This window comes from Exophiala bonariae, assembly GCF_035927105.1.
Source record: "Exophiala bonariae strain CCFEE 5792 chromosome Unknown scaffold_14, whole genome shotgun sequence".
NCBI classification, from domain to species: domain Eukaryota; kingdom Fungi; phylum Ascomycota; class Eurotiomycetes; order Chaetothyriales; family Herpotrichiellaceae; genus Exophiala; species Exophiala bonariae.
Window position 1 is genome coordinate 913777 of NW_027042489.1, and position 21058 is coordinate 934834.

The following is a 21058-nucleotide window of genomic DNA, read 5'->3' on the forward strand; positions in this document are numbered from 1 at the left end:
AAAATAATTTTTGTCGGAGGGATGTATCCAGCCCCACACGGTCAAGTCTGCACACCTCCAATTCTACGGTGTATCAAGCCACGTAAAGGCTACGGAGGTGGTCAAGTGACGCAATGCGATGAAACATGGCTATGTCTTGTTAAGACTGGTAGTCAGTTCTTGGGCGATTCATAATCACAGCGAAGCACGATGTGTAAAGAAACGTAGAGATTGATTCAGAAGCCGTGGATTGATTCATTGACGAAATATAGCCGTTGATTAAAACAACTAAAGAACCACTTTTGGTAGCTTGAAAGCTCTGAACTTGACAAAAAGAGTCTGTAGGCGTTGACAAGATTGTCAGAGATATGTTTCTGCGCAACCGAAAACCTCCTTGGAACCACCCCAGACATCATAAGCACCGTGGCATAAAGCTCCATGGGGAAAATTGACCATCCTCCACTCCTCCTACACAAGTTGACATCGAAATGACGAGACAATAGTGGTAGGGCCGAGATATCGTAGACCGTTCTTCATCGTAGCGACTGGGGAGATTCGTCGCAAGGAAGCCCGATCAAAAGTAGAACAGCGTCTGTGCACGAGACCGTTGACGACATGTTGTTCTTGGTGATGTTTCATTGACATTGGTCGAGAGGGAAAGATGTGATGGAGCAATTGACACGATTACTTGCTGTTGAAGTGGTCAGCGGTTTGTTGTTTGAGATTGTTCTATTGATTGAGGACATACCTGCGTGCTCTAGTCTTCCTTCTCTTCTTCTTGAGTCTGCGAACTCGCTTCTTTCTCCACTTGGCTCTCATCTTCGGTCAAATTCGACTGCAAAGCTGTTAGTAGTGGTCGAATGAAGGAGAACAGCCCATTGTGATGGGCGAACCCCAAAGTGTCCAATGGGTTACTCACAATTTGTCGAGGATGAGGTTATTCGGATGAGAGATGGTAAACAAGAGGGAAGTGTCCAGCTCGTGAGGGGGTTTTGTGCTAGAAATGGTGTGTGCCGTGACCTCAATTCGCTTGGCATTCAATCCGGGGCTAACCCAAATCTGCCACTTGATCACGTGTCTTCTTTACGTCATTGCTTCCTCCCTTGATGTCCTCGACGCGTTCTGGTTGATGACACTGCGTGTACTCCATCGATATCAAGATCCTACAGGTATCCGGTGCCTCGTCGACTCCGTTCTACAATGACCAAGGCTGTATGAATCCAAATTTGAACCTTTCAAATCCAAGTTGAGTGTTCTTTGGTTTGTGTTGTTTCCTTTGCTTTCCCCCGACGTGTTCGGTCTGCTGTCTTCTGTGATGGCCTTGTTTCCTACACCTCAATTGCCTTCCTCCGGGGTACGATGTATGAGCAACACTCAGACAACCGTACATAGCTCGTCGCCTGTCGGGATTTTTACCCATAGAGATGCTGCCGGTAATGCTATAGGAAGTTTGTTGCATTTTCTTCTCCTTCTGTTCGACGTTACTAGCATTGCCAGGCAAAAAGATATACGCCAATCATGAAATCATCATTGGTCGCTACAGAGGCTACTGGTAGGTCTTGACATCAGCGTCATAAACATGCCACTTATCTGGAGATAGCCAATATGTCTTGCGTGATCCTTATGCTTCCAGAAGGCATCTCAGAATCTACACTGTGGTTTATGAGAACGACGAGCCCAATGAATGTGAGACACTTGTCTATGCGGAAGACTTGTCTCGCAATGGAACATACTGGGATGGAAGCCTGATTGGACGCGGGAGTGGTGGATTTCTCCTCAGCGATGGAAACGTTCTCACGCTGACTTCCAATACTCAATTTACCTTTACCGCATTGCCGAGCCCTCAGAAAAACACTAGGTTTGATCAGATTCAAGAAAATGAGATGGCGGTATGGTCCTTGGCTCCACTTCGAGACGACGCTGACCCATCTCAGCAATTTCGACAGGAATACATGATAACAGAGAGATTACTTGGTGCAGGAGCTTTTGGCAAGGTCTTCATGGCAGTTGAACAAAAGTCTCGGTTGCAGGTAGCTTGCAAACTGGTTGATCTACGGAAACTTGTCCCCTGGAGAGTTAACAGATTCGGACCGCCTGAAAGACCGACTGCTGCCAAAGACTTGGGCTCTCAATCTGAAAGACGAAGTTTGAGAGAATGGGTCAACCAGCAAAAGAGAGGTAAGGGTGTCGAGGCAAAGATGAAGCTTTATCTCAGTAAGATTGAGATACTCACTTCGATCAATCATGTAAGTTTTGCTGTTGTGGTACAACATTGCAATTGACGAGACAATAGCCAAATATCATCGGCATTGAAAAGGTCTTTATTACCGATGATACGATGTGGGTGGATGGCATCATAGGAACACTTCTACTTGGCTAACTGATTAGGTACATGATGCAGAACCTTGTCACAGCTGGCGACTTATTCTCGTACATCGAGTCACGACACGGAAAATTGCAGGAAGCTGAAGCTGCTGCAATAATCCGACAGATACTCATCGCCGTGTCTTTTCTGCACAAGAGAAACATTGTCCACAGAGACATCAAGCCTGACAACATTCTGATGACAAGTTCCTCTGCTGGATGTCGAATCGTTCTGACCGATTTCGGTGCCGCTCGAAGGATTGATGACCAAAGGGATACGATGTCCACACAGATCGGTACTCATGAGTATGCAGCTCCGTATGTTTGATGGTCACTTGCACTTTCAATTGTGTTCTTTTTGAGTCCTAATCTGTTGTCAGGGAAATGTTTTTTTCTACACACTTCCCAGGAAGAGGAGAGTGTCGTAAATACACTCGGGCTGTAGACATGTGGGCTTTGGGATGCGTCGCAGTCGTACTTCTCACTGGTGGTTTAGCATTCTGTGATCCGGTAACCAACCACTACTCGGAAAAGCTAGCCAAAGACTGTGATCTAGCCCATCTTCAGGCCTCGTCTGAATGGCAGCATCTGAGGGACCGTCCAAGATCCTTTGTCGAGAACCTCCTTGTGATTGACGAAAATGCAAGGATGACAGCTGACGAAGGCCTCAACCACTGTTGGTTTTCCAATGAGGCCCACAAAGCCGACTTCGAAGACCTCTATCAACGAACGATCAAAACCTGGCGTTCGAAACCTCCAAAGGACCCTGTTGTGGAGTTTCTGGACAGTGGCTTGATTCAACAGCTGCCCTGCTCTCAGAATTATCTTGAAAAAGTCAATAAGAAGTTCCTTCGCAGAAGTGGACACACACCCATAGAGGAGCCCTTCAAACCTTTCCCACGCACGATGCATACTGCACTATCACCTAGGAGAAGACCAAACGATAAACTCTCTGACGAAATTAGGCAGGCCATTGACACCAAGTGGCCTCCTGTCTCAGAATCCGCGGTCGTGTTGGAAAAAAGAACAAACAACGTCTCTGAAGGCCGACAGTCTCCGTGGTTCCGTATTGAGTCAACACGACGATTGAGAAGAACAACAGCGTCGCCTGCACCAGGGAAAGAGCCTCAACAGGCAGACTTGTCTCCACAATCAAGACGAAGTATGCCTTCCATGCCCTTGAGAATTCGCGACACTCGGAGTGAGAATACTAATTCTGCTGAAAGCAGCAGTGTGAATACGGATCCGCAAGAGGGACTGAAAGAGAATTTTTCGCCATCGTCACGAGCCCCAAGTGGCTCCCGCCTTGACAGAGATGAATCTCCTCCCTTTGGTGATGGCTCTACCGGCCTTCAGCAGCAAAAGATAATCGTTTTGAAATTAAGCAACATATCCGGAACCGTTTTGCACGAACGCTTCGAACACGAGCGGACTACAGGAGTCACCATCGCGCCGTATGGGACGTCAGATGTACTTGTCACCCGTTCAGAGTCGCATAGGTTGGTGCCAGTCAACGAACTCAAACCATTACGAGAGAATCCTAGCCCCGGGAAAGGCAGAACATTGAAGAGAAGAGGGTCTCTGCTAAATTTCCAAGCCAGTACAAAGGTCAAGCGACGCCGAGGGTCAATTTATGATCTGGTAGCTGACAACGATAGCGATGGTGGTAAATACTGAAGAGTCGAGCTAAGCTTGGACAGTGGTCATATTTCAGGGGTCTGCCATGGAGGTTTTCATCAGCAGAACAAGTTCAAGCACCTGGACTCAGGAGACATTGCAGGGGACGTAAAGGTTTCCTTCCGGTTGTTGCAGTTGCATGATCATGGAACGTTACCAAAAAGGATTCATTTTGAAGGTCCAGCCGGATCAACATGAGGTCAAACTAACTCACATATTGCTAGCTAGTCTATAATCACAAGTACTTATTCCACACTCAGACTACAGCCGTGCTAAATGTGCGCTACAGGTTTCATTTGATAAGGTTACCGTTGAAGCACGAATCTGGTGAGGTATCACCCACCCATGTGCAGAACGGCCAACTTCGAGAAGCAAGGTTAGACAAGCCGAGCACATGTCATTAATCTAGAGGGCCTTGTACAGCAGGAATGCCAACGCCCGCTCGTCAACTTCATGTCTATATGTAACTTGTTCTTCTTGTTTAGTTCACCCGAAGACCTCATGACAATGCTCTCCTTGGCATCACGCCAGAGCACCATGTCCGTGAGAAAGGAAGCTTGCTTCTTGAACTTCCGGACCACAGTATCCGAGAGCGCATAGCTACCCAGCCTGAGAGCAAAGCCTTGGAAGCGACCATGAACACAGTCGAACACGAGGTACTCTTCCACGTCATCCTGGAAGAAACAACAAACGTCCAATCTTCAAGCCGAGATGTCATGACCGAAATATCAATGCCACAGTACTTGCAGATGCGCTCCGTGCTCGGTCCTATTCCTGGGCGCCGCTGTCGTTGGATGCTTACGCCATACTTCTTGCCACGTCACGTCGAGAGTATAAGGCTGCCGCATAGCCAAGGGCATATGAGTCACCGAAGTCTCACGTGCTGATAGTCTTGCGCCCTTGTTCTTGGTCTCAGCCTCTCTTCCACAAGACCGGCGTCACAACCGAGTTATGGCTTGGTTGCAGCCTAAGTTCGTAACATGTCCCACTTATCACTTTACGCCTCAGCCCGATTTTCCACCCGTTACATGAAGTCCACCTCCAGTCAGCCTCACAGAGATGCATGCAGTATACTCCGGGTAACCACATTTAGAATTCGCCGCCCCTCGTGCTCGTGGTTCTCAGGTCCGCTGCTCGCTGTGTTCTTCAGATGTAAAGAGTGGCGGTGTTCCTCATAGCGACCGGTTGACCTTTGGAACTAGCCTATTTGTTGCATAAAGGTGCTGTGAACGCCTCGCTCGAAATCCGTTCAGCATCTGAGGCTGTGTAACACCGATGCATACAAAGAGGGCAACCAATCCCCTCGAGCCACACACACAAGAGCCTGTTTTAGACGATTGCCGTCGAGTGCAATGGAAGACAATAGGGGCGAGTCATTGACCTTGGCCATAGTTAGATGTCCTTTATTTTCACTCACGTTCTCCTTCGACAGTCCCATTGAACCTAATCCGTAACACATACCCACTCGCCCCTGTCCGCGATATAGTACAGCAGGTTTCATTGTGATCATGGCAACCCGTGAAGACTGGGATGAAATTCGATATGCTCGCCGTGAGGACGAGGACGACGATAACGAGGAGAACCACAACGAGAACTATGACGATTACTACAACGCCATCCATAACGACAACAACTATCATGACGCCTACGAAACAGCTATAGATGACCTAGACCGCCAGTACGAGCACGAACAGTACTATGAAGCTCAACAAAGGGCAAAGGAGCTCTATGGAGAATACTCGGATGACGAACCTGATGAGGAGGATCTGGATGCTCTTCATGCTCATGCCGATCTGCAGGAAAGAGCAAGAGCAGCTGCTTGCGAGTAAGTTTGAGGTTTTCTAACCAAAGTTGAGCGTCTTTTCGTGACTGTGATCTGACGAATGGGCAAGTGTTGCCGCACAGAGATATACCTGGCACGGGCGTTGGGACGAAGAGGATCATGAGGGCCATGAGCAGCAAGCAGACGGGTGGGCGAACAAAGCAAGGCATATTTGGGAAGACAGAGATCTTCGGACTCTAGAGTAAGGATTTTCCTGTCCATCTTTCATGCTTTGCGAGCCATTAAACTGCTTGTTAACTTGACACTCTCAGGGAAGAGCATGATCGAATTGACAGACAGCATGCTTTCGGGCGTGGCATGCTGGCAGGCTATCAGCATGACGACCAGCAAGATAGGGAAAACGAGGAGAATAGCCTTGATTCGGACGATGACACGTTGGGCATGGACATGTTTGACCGTGGTTCTTAGGGTCAATCTTAACACCAATAGGACAGAAGGTAGGGCTGTCACGGTTGGGGATCAAGAGGGATCGCGGAACTCAGGATAGGAATAGGTGTGGAATGTCTTATTAGGGCTATTTATTCTATCCGGAGTCATTGGCCGTTCTCCTTACCGTACTTGTATAGAGTACCTTGACTACTTAGTTAACATCCGAATTTTTACTCTTAAATCCTGTTAGACCTCTTTATTATTCACTACTGTAGGATGCTAATTCAATTGAACTAGGGGCCCATATCAGTCTTATTACTAAAGATCAAGAACTACAGGCAGGGTCGTCTTCGAGTCGCAAATGACATTTTGATTGGCAGTGAGACCCTTAATTCTCCTTGAGCCTGAGGCTCGAATATTCCATGCAGGTAATGCAGTAAGGTCAGAAACAAATGAAAACTAAGACCTTTGGTTATTAGCGCAGTCCTTCTGGGCGGCTTCCTTGATTGCTAGGTATCTAATTTCCGTTGGTTGTGGAACAAGAGTCCATTAATAGCTGGCCTGAACGAAAACACTTAACGAGGCTCGGAAGCGATGAATGTTCCTTTGAGCAGCGCCTTCAGATTTTGAAAATGATTCTATAATGCCCCAGATAAGGAAATCCGTTGGACACAACCACGCGATGATGGATGTGCCACTCATCAGGGAGATCTTCTCTACCGGCAGCACCTCCTGGATGATCCAAGTCCGCCCCCAGTTCTTGTCCTCACACAACTCCACGAGAGCTTGCACGACGCCTGCTTCAGGCCACACCTCCAGGAAAGACGACACTTGATTCGCCTGCGACAGTGACAATGATCCAGTCCTCCTCAAGCATCGGCTCCCATCGGTCGGGATCTCAATCCACTGACTCGAAAATCGCAACGCTAATGCTCATCCGACACCCCCGTCTGCGATACCAAGCACCGCATCGACAGCGTTCGAGAAGGCCTGATCCCTTACAACAAAAGCACCAACTTCCGCCCCTGGTGCTCTGGTTGCTGTGACAAGGATCGATCAGAGTTGACGTCCGATGGAGATAGCCGGGCACGTTTTGGAGGCCTCTCTGACTCCGGAGCTGACATAGAGGATTGCCGACGTAGTTTGTGTTGTTCGGGTACTTCCTCGTCATCAGTGCTGAAACCCGAATCCGCGGAGTCTAAGTTTTTGATTGAATTTGGTGAGCCCATTTCAACGTCATCGTGGTCTTCATCCTCGTCCTCGTTGTATCCCTCTGTACTATCGGTCATATCTGCGTTTACCGCGCTAAGACCTTTCCGGCCCTTCCCTCCAGTCGTGGACCTCCGTTTCTTGCGCCCAGTGTTCGAGTGGAGACGATGCTCTTGCGTTTGTGACCAAACCTCTTTTTGCGGGTCCCATTCAAATTCACCGCCAGGCGAATTGTCCGTTTTCTCGGCATTGTCGAGCCCATCATTTGCCTCTTTAGATGAGCGATAGGTTACGGGTTGCAGCATGTCTTGTCTCCGGCGCAAAATTCTCTTGACACAATCCCAGCAGGCGTCTTTGGCTTGCAACGGGGCCAACAGGTGTGCTTCGTTGCCTTGCTGAATCACTACAGCGGAAATGGCAAGCCTCGCCAGCCAATTGCCAGAGCACATGACCACTGAGGGATTCTCTTGCGGAAGATCCAGAAGTTCGTCCCAGCCTGTGATCGTGGCCAGGTCGATATTTGCATGCTCACCGGTACATTCATGCTTGCTGTTTACGCTGCTCGCTTTCGAGTTAACAGACCTGAAGGAGTCCTTCTCAAACATGCCCAGAATGTCCAGATCTGCCACCCACTCGCCTCTGTCGTGAACCGAGACAAGCGACTCGATATAGTACGCTTCCGCTGTTCTCTCACCGTATGCGCCTAGATCCAAGGCTTGCTCAGCCCCAGTGAATGACAGATGGAGACTTGTTTCCTGGAACAAATCTTCAACCTTGCCGTTATGGGGATCATGGTTTATCTGATTCCAAGTATTGAGTTTTTGAGACCTTATCTTTGGGTCGATTGGAGGAACTAAGAGTAGCAGGCCTGCCCGTCCGACATTGCCAATGAGTTGTCGGATATCGCTGTCATCGGTCTGGCTAGAAGGATCACTCAGCAATCTTGCGGACACGTAAAGGGAGTTCGCCGAGCTAACAGCCATGACCTTCTTGAAGAGCGATGGTTCAAGGTTCAAGCGACCTGTATCGAACATTACAACGCAAGCAAGAGCTTCGTCCTTGTTCAGGGCACAGATTTGGCCTGCCAGCACGCAACGGGCTTTCCAGGATGTGAACCAGGAGGCTTCCGCCAGCGGGCCTAGCATTGCAGCTCCAAGCAGGACAGAGGACTGCGGCAATCGGTCGTATACAGAAACGGCCAAGCCGGCTGCCATCAAGCAATCGTAAAAGAAAGAAGAGGAAGTCTTTCGTTTAGCTTGGATGCGAGTTGACGACGACAGGGACATGATGTGGTCGCCTAGAGCGTGAGCTGACAGAAATTTTTTCTCGAGCGCATACTTCAAGACGTCCACACCATATATTCTAGAGTGATTATTCATCCCTTTCGGGCGGACACTCGCGGGTTGCCTCATATACAGTGCCGCAGAATCCGGGTTGCCTGCTATAATCTTGAAAGAGGACCCTTCTCCAACAAAAGGATGCTCCAAAGCCATCGCTTTCTCTTCTAAAAGGCTGGTAAGGTCCTCGCCACGAAGGTAGCCAGGCCAAGTGAAGATCAAGTCATCAGTGATTTCGTCATCCTGGCCTCCAATATCGAGGATGTACTCATGTTGCTGAGTCATGACTTCTCTGGCGCGTTCAGACAGGTCTTGACTATACCGCTGTCTCTGAGAACTGCGGTTTCGAATCGCACAGTGTTTCCTACAAGCGCATCTTTCTGTGCAGGCACCATTCAAGGCAAGGCATCGACAATCGTTCAAGCAGTTTCCGCTGCAGTAGCATGATGTTTGGTCTTCGGCTGCACCCAACATCCATCTCAGGTGACGGAATTGACGAGGCTGCGACGACTCCGTCTTTACCGTAATGGGCAGAGCTGTCGCGTATTCGTACCATTTCCAGTGCCCCGGCCCTACCGAGGCTTTATACTTGATCAATAATTCATCTGGCAGAGCTTCAATTCCGGAGGCGATGTGTCTCAACAATGCAATTTGTGCTTCGTCCCTGGTGAGTAGAGAGAACAAGGTTTGGCTGCTACTGAGCCCGAAGAGCGGCGTAGCGTGTATCCCAGAAGGGCCCAAAAGTTTCCCTTGCCTTGAGCCAAATCGGATCAGCTTTGAATATACTTCCTTTTGCGTTTTGCCGGCCTCCATATACTGTTTTGCAGCGCGACCCAAAGCCGGAAGCCAATGCCATCTACCAGAGCGGCCATCAATTTCCCAACGATTCCCAAAGCCCTCCAGGAGATGGCTCCAGAGCTTATGGATGACTTCTATACCGTCGTCTAGTTTGATACTGTACTTAGCCCAGGTACGCAAGGTGCACCCAAGCACGACATACACCATCAGCTCGAAAGATATTTTGGTTCCATCGTCGGCAGTGCTCCGAATGCTTGACACTGGGTCTCCGTAATGCCTCAAATGAGCGAGCGGCAGCGACCAGAAGACGCCGCGTTTTCTTTGTGTTGATGACATCTTCAATCCGATGGTCAATTGTCCACCGTTTATCAAGGGATCATGCTGTACAACAGGCGTAGGGCACTTGCCCAGAACCAACAAATCTGGATAGAAATGCCAGGCAGCGAGGCCAAGCAGAATAGATCCCTCTTGGACACTGAGCGACTCTCCTAGTATTATTTTCTCCACGTTATTGGCCGCCGCCGTAAAAGCAGCAAGGACTCCATCATAGACATTGAGCTTTGGAGCGACGGGCAGATCAACATTGTTAACTATCAGCATAAGTTGCACGTGTCTCTTACCCATGGCTTTGTCGGCAATCTCGAGCCAAGATCTGGCACTGGCGTCCCACATAGCCAACTGATCCTTTGTGAGCACGATCCTTGATGCACTTAGTGCTATCATGGCCGACTGGTCTTGGTCATATATGGTTTCCAGCTCTTTCTTGCGCGCGTCCACAAGCTCAGTCCAAATCGATATGGCCTCTGCTGCAGTCCATACCCGAGCAAGTAAACAGGCTAACAAGAAGCCCGAGATCGATGACTGGCCAGAAGTTGCTGCAGCCCATATTCCACTGCCGTCTGCGCCAACATGATCGCGAAAGACACCATCGCTTGAGGAGCCGAGAGGGTTGACATTTGGCTCAGCGGTTATCTCAGATGCACGCTTTCCATATGCTGATAGCAACGCGGGACGTTGTGGTAACACACCGTCGAGAAGAGCGCCAAGCTTCCTTGCGACAATGTGCAATTGGCCATCTTCGGCAACCAAGCGTCGCCGGTCCGCAAGGGCCGCACCTACCGCTCTGAACTCCACAGGACTTTCGATCTTGATCAGCGAGAAATCGAAATGAGCATTCGCGAGTGCGACGGTATTCTCTTGGGCTAAATGGAACCAAGACGCACTGAGTTTGCTGAGCGCGGACATTGGGTGCTACCTAGATGGTCCTTGTTCGAGTGGGCTCTCTGTTGCATGCGGCGCCGGAGACCGTTCAATCTCTCATTCAACCTTTGTCTCTAGCATCTCAAACTATGGTAAGAAAGGTGAGTCGAGGTAAGCAGAGGATTAGTTACGAGATGATGATTTTATAAGTCGCATCGTTAGGCTGAGCACCCATGCAGCAAGGGGAGCATGTTCACATACTCTCCATACATCAGCCTCGCAGCCAAGTCCTTCTTACCGCCTTCCTGGTAGGTATAATCCGGTAGAATAATTATTCTCAAGTGTTAGGCAAACACTGAGTGAGCCTCTTCGAAGGCCTACATAGAGATCCGGCAAGAATGAACATATTGATGGAGAAAGAAGGAGATAGCCGATGAGTTCTCTTAGTGAGATCGAATTAATCCTATCGAGTTGCTTGCTTAGCTGCATGTTGCTGTCTACCTATTGTATCTATGGAAGGGACTGTTACATGATGCTGCCTGCCTGCCTGAGCGACGGCCGCTAAATATCTGAATCAATGGGACACACACATTTGTCGTGCCAATATTGAATTTATACAAGCTCCGGTTAAAAATTCTCCTATCAGGATTGAGTGCCGTGTCTGCTACACGATTGACCATTACCGCAAAAGCTCAATGGACCAGCACCCAGCTCTGCCTAGGCAGTTATCCGCGAACTAAAATAAGTCTAATAGCACTGGAGACGACCGCCTGGTATGGCGAGCGAGCCACTTTGAACAACCCCTTGTCTAATCATACAATGCATGGCGAAGAAAACTATACCACATTTATCATGCCTCAATCCCCAATAGTTTTCGATGGCCTTCCCAGTTTATCGTACCCCAATGATTAATGCGAGACTGAAGAACATTGGTTGTATGATGTTGATGACGATGGAACAGTTCGTACACGGGGGCTTTGTTGATGGTCCAATTATCCACCCATACCCAAATCGCCTTCAGCGTCTATGATGGCCAGTCTTTGCTTAGCCGTCTTTGCTTTCTTGCTGATACCTCGGCCACCGCGTGCCCCAGGCCCTTTCTTTGGTGGTGGTGTTTCAGTCACCTCGACTGGCGTCGCTGCACCAGAAGGTTTAGCTGAAGCATCTTCGAAGTGTCCTTCGCCTAAGATATTGTTAGCCATATGAACATCATTTCAAGATCAATAGCCATCACTTACCTTCATGGTACATGTCATCGAGACTCATCTCACCTCTGCGTTTCCTACTCGCAGCGGCGGCTGCAGCGGCTTTTTTGCTCTTCTTCTTGGTGGGCTCTTCTTCAGGCTTGTCAGCAAGCTCATTTTCTTTCTGCTCAATGAGTGCAGCTTGGTCATCATCAGCAAGCCACATGGCGATATCCTTGGTTCGGTTTTCACGTCGATCTCGCGTATTGAAGTCGACTCCTTCGCCACCTCCACCTGTGATCACAACACGTTGGACCTCTTCCTTCTGCATTGCTCGTTTTCGAATGCGTTCCTCAATTGTACCACGAGTGATTAGGCGATAGACCGTGACCTGTTTGGTTTGACCCAATCGATGAGCACGATCCATAGCTTGAGAGTCAATTGTTGGATTCCAGTCAGAGTCGTAGAAGATAACCGTATCAGCAGAGGTCAAATTGATACCAAGGCCACCCGCTCTGGTGGACAGCAAGAAGATGAAGATCTCTGGTCTTGTCTGGAAGTCGTGTACTGTGTCACGACGATCTTCAAGCTTAGTGCTACCATCCAAACGACAGTACTTGTAATTTCGGTAAGTCAAGTATTCCTCCATCAAGTCGATCATACGAGTCATCTGGAAGTACAAAAGTACACGATGACCTCCGTTCTTTAACTCTCGCAAGAGCTGATCGAGCTTCGCCAATTTGCCCGAGTCGGTCACAAACCGGCGCATAGAAGGAACTCCAATGTGGGTAAACTTGGCCTTCTCGGATTCAGGCTTGGGGAGCAAGTTCGACAAGGGGAAATTTCGGGGGTCCACATCGTTCTTCAATAGATTCTCCTCCAATGTTTCGTCTAGAGGGAACATGATGTTTCGGAAATTCGTATTGAACAAGGTCAATTGTTTTTCAGAAATGGACGACTGATCAGCACAGCTGATCTCAATTGGAGGAGCTGATGCTTTCGGGCCAGCGGCTGGTTCAAGGACAGAATAACCGGTGTCGGCGAGGGCGTCTTTGGAAACATTGCATAGTTTTGCAAGAGTCGAGTTCGGATCGAGTTGCGCGAGAGGCTGCCTGGAGGAACCAGCCACGATATTGAACATGGCATGGACTGGAATTTCAACCTCAGAATCTTCGAAAATAGAAACAGCTCTGCTATTCCGTCTCTTCAGCTTCAGAGCTCGCTCAAAAACGCCCAGCTCCGCCGCATCACATGCTTCACCAGCAGAGGTGTCAACAAATCGTAGGAATGAAAAGGTATCATCACCCTCAGCTGATGCTTTGATATGCTCGGGAGTCCATATCTTCAACAATCCTGCCATCTTGTCGGCCCTACAGCCGGACCTTCGGAAACCTGCAGTCGGATTACTTGGCCCAGCTATTTCAAGTCGTCCAACATCATTGCACAAAATCCGAGGAAGATCGTATTGAATCAGGTTGCGCACGGAATAGCCAACCTGCACGTACGAGCCTTCACGAAGGAAGGATGCGGTCTCCGCAAAGTACGACATTGAGAAGGGTGAATTGGTGTCGGCTCTTTCGAACAGATCTGGATGATTACAAACTTTTCGGAACTGCATAACCAGATTCATCAAAGTCGCTGTATCTTGATCGTCTCCTACCGTAGCCTTTTCAATGAGGTCCATAATGCTGATTTTGCTTCGGAGGTTGGCATAGTATGCTCTTTGTCTATATGTCAAGTCGCAGAAAACATCTTTCTCCACTTTGTCGCCAAGTTCTTTCTGGACATGTGCCTTGACACGGCGCAACATGAACGGCTTCAAGATCATATGCAGTCGTTTGAGTTGATCATGATTGAGCTTGGTATTACTCTGAGCATGGCTTTCGATATCTTTGGAAAACCAATCACTGAATTCATCATGGGAATCAAACAGTGTAGGCATGATGAAATGTAGCAACGCCCAAAGTTCTTGCATGTTGTTTTGAATGGGCGTACCAGTGAGTAGAAGACGGTTGCGACATTGAAAAGCCAAAAGGGCCTTCCATCGAGAACTGCTGGATGATTTGATAGCCTGAGCCTCATCAAGAATCATATACTGCCACTTGATCTTCTGGAAGTACTGAGCATCCTGCACCACCAATTGGTATGAAGTCACAAGAACATGGAACTCCGAGTCCTTGTTGTAGGTGATATGCTTGCGATCCCAGAACTTCCGCAATACTTTCCGGTCTTTTGCGCTGCCCCAGTACGGTAGAACCTTGATTGTAGGCACAAATTTGGTGACCTCCTGTTGCCAATTGTGGAGAGTTGAAGCAGGGGCGATGACCAAGAACGGACCCCACACGTTGTGCTGTTCGGCCAGATAACCCATGACTGATATTGACTGCACGGTCTTACCCAGACCCATTTCGTCGGCAAGAATACCGTTGATGCCTTGCTCATACAGATTGACCAGCCAGTTGAGACCTTTGAGCTGGTACTCTTTCAACTGGGCCTGCAGCATCTTGGGCTGAGTAACTTGGACCGAACCAGCCATAGTTGGATTTTGGAAGTTCATGTCGCTGGAATCGAAGGCCGACATTGGATCATCACCGTTGAAATTACGGGCTTTGTCTTGCGCGTCCTGGAGAGCACTCGCAGCATTGGCCATTGCAGCTTTTCTGAGCTCAGAGTCGTCATCAGCGTCGAAGTCGAGATCTTCAAAGTTTGTAACTTTATGGTTGCCATGCTCGTCGGAGGCTGACAGATCGTCCATGCTAGTGTCATGCGTAGTTGGTTTAGCGACAGCGCCAGAAGCTGCCACATCAGGGTCATCTGTAGCTCTCTCAATCTCATCGGTTTTGATTTTGCGGCCGATGAAGTGGGAATAGATCTCGGTCTGCGAGATAAGAAAGTTGAGTTTGCGCTTCTGTCTGTTGGCTTCTCGATCTGCTTCCGCTTTCTTGGCGTCCTCAATTTCCTTGCGTTCTGCCATCCGTCGAAGATCGCGCTCTTCGCGCTCATTTCGTTTCCAAAAGGACATCATCTCTCGCATGACTCGCTTGGCTCGGGCCTGAACATCTTTCATGCTCTTGTTGGTACGTTCTTGCCACTTACGTGCCTGTTTGCTGGCGAGAATGACCGTCTTGCGCAGATTTTCTTGGCGAGTGTTATAGGAAACCTGTTTCAGGCGGTACAGCTTTGGAATATCTTTGCGAGCCATGTCTCTCCAAATCTGTTCATAGATCTGATTGTATCCCTTTGATTCATAGTTGATTGTCTGCTGAGCAAGAGCAGCAGCTTCTTTGGCCTCTCTCTCCTTGGCTTCTTTAGCCTCCTTGGCTTCTTTGGCTTTCTTCGCTTTGGACATTGGCTCTCGTTTTGTCTCTTCCTTGGGAGCAATGAGAACCAGGGCCTCTTTTTCTTGCATGGCGGCGTAACCAGCTTCGGCGGCGTCCTTCTCTGCCTGTTTCTGGGCCTTTGATTTCTTGGGGCGAACAGAAGGTCCATCCTTCTTCGAGCGCTTCTTTGGTGGCTCACCAGGTTCTGGTGATCCAAGTTGGAAGGTAGAGGTGACACCGCCTTCATAGTTGGGGGCAGGGGCCGGAACCTCCATGTCTTCTTGGGCTGGACCACCCTCAAGGAGTTCAGTAGTTTGTTTGATTCGTTGCTGTGCCTTTTCCGCTTGTCTGAGATACCGTTGAGCTTCTTCTTGATCCTCAGCTTCTCTCGCACGTTCTTGAAGTTCCTCGACCTTTTGTGTTTCGTTACGAATTTGCTGCTCGCGACGGCGTTTTCGTTGCATGTCTTTCTTTCTCTCTTTTTCGCTTTGATGGTCCTTGTCTGCGATTTCCTTTGCAGCCGCAGCTTCAAATCGATCGCGGAAACGAAGTGCCCCACTGGTAGCTGAGATATCGAAAGATTTGGCCAGATTTTCGAGAAGGTAGTTTGTGCGCCGCTGTGGTCAGGTTAGCAGGGCAGTTTATGGAGAGCACGGTAGCAACGCGACAGCATACCTTTTTCTTGCGAGATTCAATCTCTTCTATGTTGGCCTTTCGTTTCCTACTCCTCTGCTTGAAGAGCTCTTTCAATTCATAAAAGCCGTTGTCCGTGTCGGGATAAATGGTCTCATCGATCTCAGCCAACGCTTTTAATATTTTGTCTGCTTCCGCGTCGGTGGCCATTCGACGCGGTTTTGAAGGTGCAATGTATTCCTTAGGGGGCGGCGCGTGCAAGATGACCCTAGATGGCGCTGCGACGTGGCCATTTGTCAGAGCACCATTGGTTTCGACTGGGTGCAGACTCCTCAACTCTTGCTTTGCAATTGCCTTCTTTGTCTCCATCACGGGTTTGGGTGGTGGTGTTGACGGGCGAGGCAGGCTTGGAGGCGAGGGCTTCGGTGATGGTTCATTGTTTGAAGGGCCAAGGATGCTGGCAAAAGACATGGGATTGCTGGTTCGATCAGGCTTCTGTAGTAGATGGTGAGTAGATAGCTCAGTATTCAACAAACAATAACTTACATCCTTGGAGACTGGACGCGTTTCAACTAGGGCCGAGTCATTGTGTCTGCCGTTTGAAAGATGATGTTGTTCTCTTATGGGTGATTGTAATGCAGGCGGATGTGACGACGGATGTGCATGGGCTGGACTACCATCATATGCAGGCATGAGACCAATAGGATAACCGGCTACCGACGACCGCAGGTGGGAAGCCGATGGGCTTGTGGGATATGGTTGATAGTGTGCACTTTGTGGTAATGGGGGAGGGGGTAAAGAATTTGGCGCAGACAAGGGTGAGGCCAAGGTAGGAGGTCTGTTATGGAGAGGACTCTGCACCAACGAGGCAGGTGGAAAGGGAGGAGTGGTTTGTACTAGGTGTTGAGGTGGTATTTGATAAGGTTCGTGGTGAGAGTAGAAAGGACGGTTTGGGTGAGTTGGCGAATAGGGTGGATATTGGTTTGACTGCGTCGGCGAGCGAGCCGTATATGGGGTTGACCCAGACATGATGGTGGTTGTATGCCTTTGTATCCCTTTCGTCGATGGAAAAGGTTGGGGTTCTATGGTGGCCAGATCTATGGCTCAGTCAAGTGGCTTTTGTCCTTGCGGACACCCACGCTGGGATCAGAGTTTTATCTAGATAGTGTAGCCGCAGCCTCCATCGCTTGGGGACAGCGCAGGCTTGGGGTCGTCAACTTTTTTTGCTGTTGGCGACAACCACGACCAAACCGATTGGGATGGTGATCTCGGAGGGTGCGACAAGACGCGCGATAGGGATTTCACGCAATTGCGGATCGCACAGTCAGGTCAGGCCGTGTTACCGGGATAGCGACGGTCAATTAGTGAGTGAAATGCGTCGAGTTGATATGGACAAAGAGGTGTCGCGATGAGGATGGGTGGTGGTGATGATGATGGGATGATGGGATGGGTGAAAAGGAAAACTCGATGGAACAAGTTGAGGTTGAAGGTTGAGTTGGAAGGGAGATGGGGACCATGATCAATCACAGTTACGAGCTCCTCTGGCCGACAGCGGATATCTGGGGAATCTCAAAACGCGATGAACATGGAATTGACGGTCACGTGCGGGGAGTCTATACAAGCACGTCTTTACTATGGGCAGGCGCGTAGTTGGGTGTTGAGAAATGCCTTGTAATTGCCCTGCATTTCGGACATGTCATTTTATCTCTTGCTACGTGTTCTTTGAGGTCTATTGTGGGAGCATAGTGTGTAAAGGGTTGGTCTGAGTAGCGAGCAGGACTGGAGACCCACGGTTCGACTTGTCTACGGAACAAAGGTTTTGACGCATCAGCCCAGGAGTGCTCGAGTCTGGCGCAACTGACTTGCCCGTCCTTGCCCTTCCTTCCTTCTGCGCAAGCATCATCGCTTGCCAAGTCGGCGCTAACCCGGGTAGTCTTGACCCGATCTGGCCGCCTTAACTTCAACGTTAAACCACGGGCAGTGCGGTGGCAGGAGCGTTGGTCATGCCTATCACTCAGGCTCGGGGTTCACTTTTGATGAGGAGTGCACAGGCTGTTGGCTACCTAATAACCCAGTATCCCACTGAATACTAGGTACCTAGGGACTATCTACTTGCTTTGGCCACGAACAAGGTGACACAGCCCTCAAAGCTCACAGGCACTTGTGCGATTCCTAGACGATCGTGTCACCATACACAACCAAATAATCACTATTCTTCAAACATCGGCTACAAGACATGGCACCCAAGAATAAAGGAAAAGGCAAAGGCAAAGACGACGAAGCCAACTCAGCCTCAGCAAGTAAATTGAAATCGGCCCAGTCGATCAACGTTCGACACATCTTGGTAAGCCGCAATCACACTCAAGTGGAATAATCATCATCTTTTGGCACATCATGTAAGCATCTGTCTGATCTCACGCCGTCATGGTCCAATTACACAGTGTGAAAAGCATTCGAGAAAAGAAGAAGCCCTGGCCAAACTTCGTGAGGGTGTCAAGTTCGATGACGTGGCACGAGAGTTCTCGGAGGATAAGGCCAGACAAGGTAGAGGAAACCTCACTCAGGGGTGGTACCATCAGTACCTGCCCATCCTACCCGACCACACCGGCACTGTCCTGATGTGCTCTAATTGAACCAACTGACTCAACCCTCTACAGGTGGATCATTGGGCTGGAAGACACGGGGCAGCCTACACGGCGAGTTTGAGAAAGTCGCCTACGAGTTAGAACCAAGCACAACAGCAAATCCCAAGTGTAAGTGTCCTTATCTCATTTATACAACGACCGTTATGATCATAATAGCTATACAAGGAAAAATTCGAGTCGGAAAAGGATTGTCCCATCAACCTTGAACCCTCAATTCCACAATGGCCCATGCCCCAAGTTATCTCATCCTGTCATATCCCTCGAATGACCGATAGAGATCATTCACTAATCCATATACCACACAGACGCTGAAGTCAAGACCAGTCACGGATACCATATCATCATGGTAGAAGGAAGGAAGTGACATGTCAATCAGCAAAGAAATATTGGAAATAAGAATCTCAAACAAATTTAATGAATGAGTGGGCTTGCAACACTAACATCTGCAAGAACATCCAAGGCGATATGATCAAAGTGCTTTCTCTTGCGTGGAGAAGTCTGGACAGGCGGCAGCACCATGATATCGCTCAAGGGTAGTCGAGTTGTTTGCGTGCTGGTTGGAGGAGTGAGGCTAGCTCTGGCAATTTCTGAGTCGGACTGGGCATAGGCCGTAGGTGGACTTGGTCGGTCCTGAGGAGGTGTTTGAATGGCTCGCTGAGCAACATCGAGCCCTCTTTCTGATGCCGCCTTTTGAGCCAGGCGGTCAGCGATGTTGAGGTTGAGGAACCCACTGGACCTTGGCTCGTCTTGAGGCGGCGAAAGACGTGGTGGAAAGATAAAGGGCATGGATCGAGGTTGCTCGACCAGGTTCAATATGCCACTAGAACGGGCTTCTTCCAGTTCGGAATGAGGTAGTGATTGACCATTACTCAATGGCGATAAGGCTCTTGATGATGGTGTATGGACAGACCTTTCATCAATGCTTGATGACACACGTCGCGCACTGTTATCAGAGGGGGTGTTGCCATTCGTGACATGTTCGTCTGGTCCTTGGGGTTGGGGACGATTGACTCGTCTTCTCTTGGGCTTCTGACCCTCGAGTTCTTCTACGCGCTTCTCGAGCGTCATCACCAAGTCGTCGACAGCAAGAAACCGGTCCTTGAGACGGACCTGTTCATCATAGTTGCCTTCCACCCTGTCTTCGATGTCGGTCACTTTGTGACGTATCTCCTCGTCGTGCTTATAAAATGGTGCAACGGCTTCTCGGAGAATGCGAACCTCACCTTCCCACAGCTGTCTGTCTCGGTGCAAGGCACCCTCTCGACTCCCTCGTTCATTCTGAACGACTTCTTCGATGCGTTTGATCTTCTCCGCCAAGAGATTGAACTTCTCCATGAGCACGGCTGAGATGTCGGAAGAGGTCTTCTCCTTGTTCATCTCATGGACGTGATAACATGCTTGATGGCCACATTCACAGATGTTTCCCGGAGCGCTTCGATTATGATGATAGGACTGGCATGAACATGGATGATTCTGTGCCGAAGGATGTTGTAGAAGATATCGACACTCCCCGGTGGGTTGGGGGCGTGCACTTTCGGAAGAAGTCAATCGCAGAGGACGATGCTCATGATGAAATGTTGGAGGAAGCGGCAGGGCGTTCGAACCGAACATCGGAGCCATTGACATGTTGCCAGGCTCTCGAGGTGATAACCCCGTATGATGGTGATTTATGATCTCTTCTGGAGATAAAGTCCCCCACTGGATCTTGGGTAGATAAGGTGACTCTTCTATCCTCTGGTAGATAGAGTTGCAACTTTTCAAGTAAATAGGTGTATGCAGATTGGGTTGAACGAGCTGATCACTGTAAGGTGTCAGATATCCTTATCGGTGGACAACAGAGAGGGAGCAAATTACGGTGTGCGTTGGAACAGACGCAATACTGATCTCTGAGGGTACTGATGCGCTACCAAGGCGCATGGCTCTTTCTCAAAGAACTCCAGCTGAACGTGTACCACAGGTAAGTGCTCATTATGGCTGGGTCCTTGTCGAGTGAAAGAAAAAGAAGGGAGAGCCTCGTAGGCGTTGGTAGATGAGGGAACGGAAGATCAGTGGTTTTAGGAGAAGTTTATCAGCGACGGTGGATGTTTTGATTGAGGAGGACTGAGTCGTTATCTGCACCGATCCTCGGGTCAGACCAGACTTATGCCGGCAACGCAGAGGGTAGGGAACACGGGAGACATGTGCCTCTACATATGGTTAAGACTGAATGGATATTGTACTCCTTGTCAGCTCGAATCAGAGGACGAAAGATAATCGGGGAGGAGGAAGGGCAGGCTGATTTGACATGGATCGGAAGAAGTTTAGAGGATGCTAGCTTGTAGAGGTGCCCGATATTTTCCAGACTGATGGGCAGAGCGAGAGCCGGGGCCACGGGAGGACAGTTCAGAGCAGGTCGTGGTACTCACCGTGTACCGCTACGAGCAGTAGTGGTTTCGATCGCGATTGCGAATGATAAGGATAAATGAGCTAGAGTTGGGAGAGAACATCTGGAACTGGAAAT

The 21058-nt window shown here is 49.3% G+C and overlaps 5 protein-coding genes across 5 annotated transcripts; 2 read left to right on the forward strand and 3 right to left on the reverse strand.

The window, feature by feature from the left end:
• Positions 1-1497: 1497 nt before the first annotated feature.
• LTR84_002964 (uncharacterized protein) lies at positions 1498-4020 on the forward strand (the record flags this gene model as incomplete). The annotated part of the gene is made up of 5 exons (XM_064846564.1): positions 1498-1531; positions 1576-2225; positions 2273-2319; positions 2368-2661; positions 2724-4020. The coding sequence occupies 5 exons, from the start codon at positions 1498-1500 to the stop codon at positions 4018-4020; spliced, it is 2322 nt and encodes a 773-aa protein (XP_064706174.1).
• A 1508-nt stretch (positions 4021-5528) lies between these two features.
• On the forward strand, positions 5529-6271 carry LTR84_002965 (uncharacterized protein; the record flags this gene model as incomplete). Its single annotated transcript, XM_064846565.1, has 3 exons — positions 5529-5845; positions 5913-6044; positions 6115-6271. The coding sequence occupies 3 exons, from the start codon at positions 5529-5531 to the stop codon at positions 6269-6271; spliced, it is 606 nt and encodes a 201-aa protein (XP_064706175.1).
• A 959-nt stretch (positions 6272-7230) lies between these two features.
• LTR84_002966 (uncharacterized protein) lies at positions 7231-10821 on the reverse strand (the record flags this gene model as incomplete). The annotated part of the gene is made up of 1 exon (XM_064846566.1): positions 7231-10821. One exon carries the CDS (start codon positions 10819-10821, stop codon positions 7231-7233), a length of 3591 nt encoding a protein of 1196 aa, XP_064706176.1.
• Positions 10822-11768: 947 nt separating this feature from the next.
• Positions 11769-16942, reverse strand: LTR84_002967 (uncharacterized protein; the record flags this gene model as incomplete). Its single annotated transcript, XM_064846567.1, has 4 exons — positions 11769-11959; positions 12015-15897; positions 15956-16408; positions 16460-16942. The coding sequence occupies 4 exons, from the start codon at positions 16940-16942 to the stop codon at positions 11769-11771; spliced, it is 5010 nt and encodes a 1669-aa protein (XP_064706177.1).
• A 2027-nt stretch (positions 16943-18969) lies between these two features.
• On the reverse strand, positions 18970-19935 carry LTR84_002968 (uncharacterized protein; the record flags this gene model as incomplete). Its single annotated transcript, XM_064846568.1, has 1 exon — positions 18970-19935. One exon carries the CDS (start codon positions 19933-19935, stop codon positions 18970-18972), a length of 966 nt encoding a protein of 321 aa, XP_064706178.1.
• Positions 19936-21058: the final 1123 nt, after the last annotated feature.